Below are 8,489 nucleotides of genomic sequence, written 5' to 3'. Positions count from 1 at the left end.
CATTCAAGGTTTGGTCTTATCAAAATGAAAATTTTTCTAAGCAAGGAATGCTTTAGTTTCCCCACCTATCAACTAAAATCCAGCTGAATTTAATTAAGTTACTATCTTTGATGTTAGGGTGTGCTGTCAATTAGGGGTTTCATTGTACATTTTTTTCTTTTTTTGCAAACTGATTATTATTTATTTATTTATTTTTGAGAATCTGTAAACTGATTATTAATGTACCTTCAAGCAAATTAAATATATATAATTATTATTGAATTATTCCGTGCATCGCACGGGTTAGTGACTAGTTATTATTATTATTATTATTATTATTATTATAATACGTGGATAAGAAAAGTAAGAGCCATACTCAAATAAGTAAAAAAATATTAGGTTCAAGAGCAAATCAAAATAGACTAAGAGGACATTTGGATTGCGCGTTTGCGCGTCCACGTCCACGCCTGGTCTTTTTTTTTTTTTTTTTCAAGCGCTTCTGTCACTGTTCATTGGCCATGAACAGTGATTTTAGGCTAATGAACAATAATTTTTGGTATGAACAGTACTTTTTACACATTTAAAAATTGTTTTACTACACTATTTTCAGTTTTCAGCAATAAGTTCTATCCAAACAGACCCTAAAGCTCAAAAAAACTTCACGCGTTTGGTAAAGTTGTACTTGAATTTTCTTCTTTCTGATTTTTTTATAGTTGAAATACAGGAATGGATTTTCCATTTGTCTTCCTATAGGACAGAATTATATAAAAATAATAATTTCTTTGATTTGTATTAGTAGAACGCGAACATAATAATAATAGAAATTAGTTTCTTACCTTTCTAGTTCTGGACATTATATTGACACAACTAGTCCTATCATTAATACAAGTACAACTTTGAATAGGGGAATTGTTGTTGTATACCGACAGTGCACGCACCAAACACACAGCTAGCACTTGAAAATTGTACATGGCTTCAAAATAAGACTTTAGTTAAAAATCTAAAATTGTAAAATCATATCTTGAAAATACAATTTTGTAATTTAACTGAAATCGTGTTTTAAACTACCAATTTCAATTGACGTGGCACATACACCATACTGTACAGATGCGTATACTGGTGTGGAATTAACCGCCTTTCTTTGAACAATCTTCCAAACATGTTAACAGAAAGTTATACTCTTCTAAACGCCAAATTAGACTATGACTTTTTCTTTCTTTTCTCCCATAGGGCACTTGTCTCTCTGGCAAATAAATCATCTTTACAAATTTAAGCTGTAAATTCAATTTCTGTCAGATGGGTTCTTCACAAAAAGAGAGAACTTAATTCTTTTGGAGACCATGGGAGAAGGAGAAGCTGCAGATGATCAAACCCCATTTTTCCAAACTCAATCAGCAGAGCATCTTCTCAAGAGAACTGGTTTGGTTTCAGTTCACCCTTTCATTAACCCTTCTTTTGTTTATTTTCAATTAATTTTGACTATCACAAAGTCCGCGCTTCGAAAGAGCAAAGATTCAAGGGCCTCAACTTCTCATTTTTATTAATCTTTGCTTCTCAGGATTATCAAAATTATCTTGAGTTGCAAATCCATTAATTCTTTTCTTTTTTCATCAAAATAGTTTTCGTGATCCATGAAATAATGAGAGAATCATAGCATGTTATAGGAAATAAAGTCGCAAGTAGACGGCAATTTTTGTGCATCTACCCGCCAAATTTTCTTTCATTCTTTCATTTCTTCTAAACAATAATACTACTTTCAGGCTTCAGCATGAAAATGCATCATTTATCTAATACTCTAACATGTTGTATTATCTAAAGAATTTAACTACAGAATGACATGCTTAAATGCATGCCAGTATTTACAAAATGACGTACCATATTTATTGAGAAGAATAAAATATAACTTACATCATGAAGCCTCCGAAAGAAGAAATAGGACAACAATTTTTTAACTATAACACTTAATCTCCTATGGTTATGTTTTAAGCGGAAACTATTTGATCTCCCTCAATATTTTGACAGTTATATATCACATGTGCGTATCTTAAACACTATTTTCAAGGGCTATAATAATAGCATTTCTCTGTGCCATTTTCTTCAGATTATATGGATATACTGCACCAGCACCACCAGCCCTCAACCATGTCTTCTTCAACTTCATCACGTGCACTTGGCAGTCCTTGGATGCGGTTTTGTCATTGTGGAAAAATTGCACCAGTGAAAACATCATGGACTGGTGAAAACATAGGGAGGAGGTTTTGGGCGTGTGAAAAACATGGGGTATTGTGCTAATCTAAAAGCATAGAATTTCTCATCATCTTTTGCATAACCATTTCTCATCATATTACTGACGCTATTTTTATTAGCGCTAATTACAATATGCTACCTTCACAATTTTTGGAATTTTGTGTGTCCAAACTTATTGATTGAATCTGAAAAAAATCTCTCTCTTTGTTATTTAAGTATTAATTATGTTTAATCTATTTCTTGCTGCAAGGTTGATGATACTTGTGGATACTTTGTTTGGCTTGACCCTCCTACATGTGCACGTGGTAGAGAATTGGTGCCGTGGCTTAGAGAGAAGATAGATAGCTTAGAGAAGGAGGTGGCAGCAGCCCATGCAAAGGTGAAAAATTATCGTATTAATACGAAAGACGGGATGATATTGTGTTTTTGTACTTTTGCTCTTATTGGGTTGGTGTTTATGATCACATTACGAATGATAGGATGATATTTATGTACTCTTAACAACTAGATTTACTTTCTTTTTCTTTTCTTTTTTAAATAAGTATAGTGAAATAATAAAAAAAATGTCACTTTCACAACTAGACAATGTCTCGCGCCATGGGCAAATACTTTGTAATTTCATTCGAAAATTATTTTTATATGTTTTTATAAAGATTCATATAAGATACTCATTTTGTTGTATAATATTTATGACATTTTTTTCACATTGTTGCTAAATTCTTTGAAACCCAATTTCCTTAATTCATATCTTCTAAATTTTTCCGAGTCCTAGAAGTAGTTTCTGACTATTTAGCAGATTTTCTTTACTAATCTTGATATATGAGGTTGGAACTGAATGGTGCTTAGACAAGAAACTATATTTTATTATGAATTTAATATTTAAAATGAAAAAAATAAAATCTAGATAAAAAGTAGACTTTATTTTTATAATTGAACACAGAACAATGATTAAATACTTCCTCAACCACTTCAATCTTACCACTAAATCCCAAGACCCCAATCGCAAATATTGTGTTCATTATTTAAATGAGACCAAATCATTTGTGTACCAACATAAAGAGAAAATGATCAAACAAAGAAAAAATGACTAAAAACACTTCCATTTATTAAAATTAAATTGCCTCTAACTAGGCCTCCATATCCTAAAAAACACACGAAAAAAACATTGAAATCATCATAATATTTTACTTTTATAGCCATGGCTCCTACTGATTCCACATTAAATAGCTGTCAAAAACAACAAAGAAACCAATAAATTTTATGGTCTAAAACAATATATATATATATATATATATATATATATATATATATATAAAAGAGTGGCTAACCTCATCAATAATATCAATTAGAAGCAGTATTTATCTTTCTCTTCTCTTTTAGAGTTCTAACATATAATACATTTGTGAATTTTCCATTATAAAAATCTCAAACACTCAAAGACCTAAAAGGTTAAAACCAGTCATATATAGCTCTCACAAAACCCACAACGACCTCCAAGCTCCATATCAAGCCACTGTCACTCAAAATAAAAAAAGACGCAAGCTTCATTCCCGGATCATAACCAACTAATACCGGTTAAGATAAGATGGGACAACAATGTTTACTTGAAGAGGTACAATAGTACTTATGTTCCATAAATTTATGTCAATAAATTATTGCATAATTAAACACCAAACAAAAATGTTTCTAATAAATTCTGGCATTCTGTTTGCGATTTGAAAAAATCAATTTTATAACATAACCAAACTTTAGCAAATACTGCGTGCCTAAATAATCAAACTGTACCCAGAAGTCTGAAACAACTTTCTCACAAAAAACTTAGCAAAGTTTGTCAATTATATATCTTCGTCAAATCAAAATATCATAATAACTATACTCCAACCAAGTCAATCACGTTACATATTTCAGCTCACAAAAAATGTGAACTAGTGTGTTGAGAACTACAAAAGAATTAATGAAGGCATAGATTCCATCTACAAGGCAATGCAAGAAGTTGAGAACTACAAGAGAATTAATGAAGATCCATATTTGGTAACCTAGTGTGTTGGTAAAATTTTATATTAAATGAATAAATGAAAATTTATCAATATAATATTATGATTTTCATTTTAATTAATGTGAATAATTAGATTAATTGAATGAGAGAAGGTGGAAGTTTCATGAGGTAATCATTTCATAGAGAAAATCTACATTATGTTATAATTGATGATGTTATTTGCTCATCATGCATAAAATGATACAATCCACACCAGGGGAGGTGAAACACTGGAGATTTCCAATCCAATTCCATTTTCCCTTGTAATTTCAAATTAATTTTTTGTATTTCTATCGACAAGATATTATAATTGTATTGTCTCAAATGCTTTCTTTTGTTTCGGTGGAAAACATTTTCCTTGAAAAAACATTGTTTGTGGAAAAAAATTTCCAAAAAGAGTGACCAGTATTCATATTTATTGTTGCGACTCTGAATATGACCTTGAAAACGTTAACATTTATATACATCATTCAATACACTTAAAAATCATTAATATTTCACATAGATTCAACATTGGTTTAGGTGAGAGTGCTAGTGGTAGCGGCCTCAAAGATAATGGGGCGGTGGCAGTGATAGAATTAGCAATGGTCATGGTGAATGTAGTGAAGGTGGTACTGGTGATGGTGATGGTGATGGTGATGGTTTTAGGAGCATGAAGAAATGAATGGGGGAGGCCATAAGGGAATTGTAGAAAACTACTCCCATTTCTCAAAAGTAGAAAATTTTTTCCACCATTTTGACTTATTTTCTATAAATAACCAAGGAAAACATTTTCTGGAAAATCTTATTTAGACCCCAAATTATATATGTACCGGATTAGATGGTATTAATTGAACAATTTATGTCTATTCCAATAAGTAATTTTTTTTTTTTTTTTTTTGGAGAGAGTTTCATCCTATGGTCACTCCTGATGATAGTTCTTTATCATCAGACTAGACATCAATCGGTTTTTGGTATAGACAGAAATTGAACCTTAAATCTCTTATTCAACCATCAAAAACTTTACCAATTGAGTTAACTAGAACCCATAGTTCAGTAAGTAATTCAACCATAGTAATCAATCGCCAATTCTAAAACAATAATAGTAAAAGCAATAAAAGGCACACCAATTTTGGTGACAAAGTGGAAAGTTATGATTTAAATTGAGTATGTAATGTGTTTTTGAAGTTCAAGTTATAATGTTCAAGATGCATGTAAAAGAAAATAGAATTTCAAGATTTTGACTGCCCTTCGATTGATGCTCAATTGATCAAAAAATATTCTTCAACAACCTTTTAATCATAGCTCAATCAATCAAAAGCAAATTCTTGATGGCTTGATCGATCAAGAAATGGAAAAGATAAATCTGACCTGTTTTGACTAGGTCAATGTTTTGTCTTGGTTTTCCGTTCCCTACAAGCAAGCATATAAAAGGTCATATTATAACACAACTCAGAAGATATTTAATTTAGAGAGCTATTTTTATATGCTACAAAGAGAGAAAATATAAACCTAGTTATCATCAACCTATAAGTACAGAAGACCTAATACACAACGTTCTGAAGCTAAAGAGCCAATCCTAGAATGTTGTTTCAGAGCTAAAATCTTCACGGTTGTCCTTGGAGTAGATCTCCTGACTATGATCACGAACATGATGTGAGAAGAATTTCATGAACAAGGAGTTTAGAGAGTCTGAAGTTGATCTTGGGGACATGTTAGTAAGTTATGTTCCAAGTAGATTCTTAAGTACTGATAATAGGAAAAGCACTTCTGGTGCATGCATTTAGGTAGGCGTGAACACAAAATCTCAAGTATATATGAAAATCAAACAGTTGAAAATGTTTCACAAATATAAAGTTGTATTTATTAAATAGTGCAATTATCAAGATTTAATTCTTTCACAAAAGAAAAATCATCTGATTAAATCTTCTAGAAAATTTCTTCATCAATTCACGGTTTGTTAAGACCAAGTCTTAATTCGAATACGAAATCTTCTATACTTTGGTGGGAAGATAGATCGAAAAATTTTCACAATGAATCACTGACTTTGAGCTTGTTGGAGATTTGTTGTTCTTTGAGTTTTTTTTAAGATTCTTTGAATGCGAAGGCTTTTAGGTGGAAGTTCTTCTGGGATTTAGACATTTGATCCATAGAGCTTCAATGATTTGGGGCTTTTTGAAGTTTTGATTCCAATGGAACTTTGAGTTTTGGAAGAAGGATTCGAATTAGTTTCTTAGAATAATCTTAGAATGTTCTTGAGACAAAGTTTCTCTAGATTTTTGACATCTAGAAAAATTGTTGTAGAATGATAGGGGGTGCCCTCTATTTATAATGGTTTCTTAGGATAAGTCCCATTTTAAATTGAACTCCTTAAGGATAAGTAGTGATTTTATATTGGCCCAAAATCAGAGAGTCCCACTAGGACCTATTGTTTGTGGATAAATATCTCTATTTTTATATATTTGTAATAAAGATAATTATCAACATATTTAATTAGAAATTTATATTTATTTCATGGGCCCAAGTGACATATAGAAAATTTTAATTGCCAATGTAATGTCATCTTAAATGACACTTGTCAACACTTTATTTATTTTATTTAATTAATTTAGTGACCCATAAATTTAACATGATGCTTTATAATTGGCTTAGTAAATTTTTGTCTCCTGCAGTAGGCAGTAATCTTGCCGCACGGATGAAATTTCATATCTTTGTCCACTATTGAAGCAAAATACATTGCCATTGGAAGTTGTCATACTCAGCTTCTTTGATTGAAAAAAATTTGCTACAAGACTATGGCATCAAGGCACCTTTTTTTTTTTTTAGGAACTGTAACTTATCATGGTAATGATATCAAAGACCAAATAGAAGCTATGGCCATTGGAGGGCTACACCGTTGGCCTAATGAATATCGGTATAAGACGTTATTGTGATGAAGCACATGACTCGTGAGCAAGTTGGCGTATTCTTTTAACCATAAATCAATATCCAGATATTATAACATCTTAATGATTACTTCAGATATAAACATTTTCAGATTTTACAATTAGAAATTAGAGAACAATTTTGAAGTATAACACTTAAATCTCCTATGGTTATGTTTTAAGCGTAAACCATTTTATTAACAGTAATATATCACAAGTGCGCATCTTAATTCTTAAGCACTTGAATGAAACAAGCTCGGTTTATTCCACCTCTTTCCAAGGCCTATAATAGCATTTCTTTGTGCCATTTTCTTCAGTTTATACAGATATACCGCACCAGCACCAGCCCTCAACCATGTCTTTCTTCAACTTCATGACATGCACTTGGAAGTTGGAAGTCCTTGGATGCATTTTTGTCATTGTGGAAAAGTGGCACCAGTGAAGACATCATGGAAAGGTGAAAGCACAGGGAGGAGGTTTTGGGCGTGCGAAAAATATGGGGTACTGTGCTAATCTAAAAGCATAGAATTTTTCATCCTCTTTTTCATAAGCGTCGATATGTCAAATTGTTATAAGAACAAAATCATATCACTGACACTATTTTAATTAGCACCAATCACAATATATTATCTTAACAATTTGTGGAATTTTTTGTGTACAAACTGATTGAATCTGAAAATAATCTGTCTCTCTCTCTCTCTTTTATTTAAATCTCTTTTTTGCTTGCAAGGTTGATGATAGTACTTGTGGATAATTTGTTTGGCTTGACCCTCCTACATGCGCACTTGGTAGAGAATTGGTGCCGTGGCGTAGAGAGAAGATAGATAGCTTAGAAGGAGGTGACAGCGGACCATGCAAAGGAGAAAAATTATTCTCGAGCAATACGGCTTTTTACTTTTGCTTTTACTGGTTTGACGTGGAGTTCGTATTACGAATTATTGGATGATATTTGTATTCTATTAACAACTAGACAATTATGTCCCACACCATGTGCAAAAACTTTGTAATTTCATTTAAAAATGATTTTTATGTGTTTTAATAAAGACCCATACATATAATACTTATTTTGTTGTATAATATTTACGATATTTTCTCGCATTGTTGCTGAATTCTTTGAAACTAACTCAATTTTCTTAATTCATATCTTATAAATTTTTTTGGTCCTAGAAGTAGTTTCTTTACTAATCTAGATATATTAGGTTGGCATTGAATAGTGCTAAGACAATGAAATATATTTTATTATAAGTTTAATATTTCAAATGATAAAAATAAAATCTAGATAAAAATTAGACTTTATTTTTATAACTGAACACTTATTAAACACT

General features: G+C 31.3%; 1 protein-coding gene across 1 annotated transcript; it reads left to right on the top strand.

Annotated features, from left to right (window-relative positions):
* The first annotated feature begins 1,247 nt into the window (after positions 1–1,247).
* Positions 1,248–2,891, top strand: LOC142641620 (uncharacterized). Its single transcript, XM_075816089.1, has 3 exons — positions 1,248–1,398; positions 2,081–2,259; positions 2,477–2,891. Exons 1-3 carry the CDS (start codon positions 1,320–1,322, stop codon positions 2,708–2,710), a joined length of 492 nt encoding a protein of 163 aa, XP_075672204.1. The 5' UTR covers positions 1,248–1,319; the 3' UTR covers positions 2,711–2,891.
* The last annotated feature ends 5,598 nt before the right edge of the window (positions 2,892–8,489 follow it).

This window comes from Castanea sativa, chromosome 6 (assembly GCF_040712315.1).
Source record: "Castanea sativa cultivar Marrone di Chiusa Pesio chromosome 6, ASM4071231v1".
Lineage (NCBI taxonomy): Eukaryota > Viridiplantae > Streptophyta > Magnoliopsida > Fagales > Fagaceae > Castanea > Castanea sativa.
The sequence above is the reverse complement of the archived record's forward strand: the minus strand, read 5'-3'. Positions and strand labels throughout refer to the sequence as shown.

Excerpts from the sequence above, each read along its gene's own strand:
- LOC142641620 (XM_075816089.1), top strand. The coding sequence starts at position 1,320 with ATGGGAGAAGGAGAAGCTGCAGATGATCAAACCCCATTTTTCCAAACT. Across the intron at positions 1,399-2,080 it reads GCATCTTCTCAAGAGAACTG|ATTATATGGATATACTGCAC; the intron begins GTTTGGTTTCAG and ends CATTTTCTTCAG. Across the intron at positions 2,260-2,476 it reads GGGCGTGTGAAAAACATGGG|GTTGATGATACTTGTGGATA; the intron begins GTATTGTGCTAA and ends TCTTGCTGCAAG.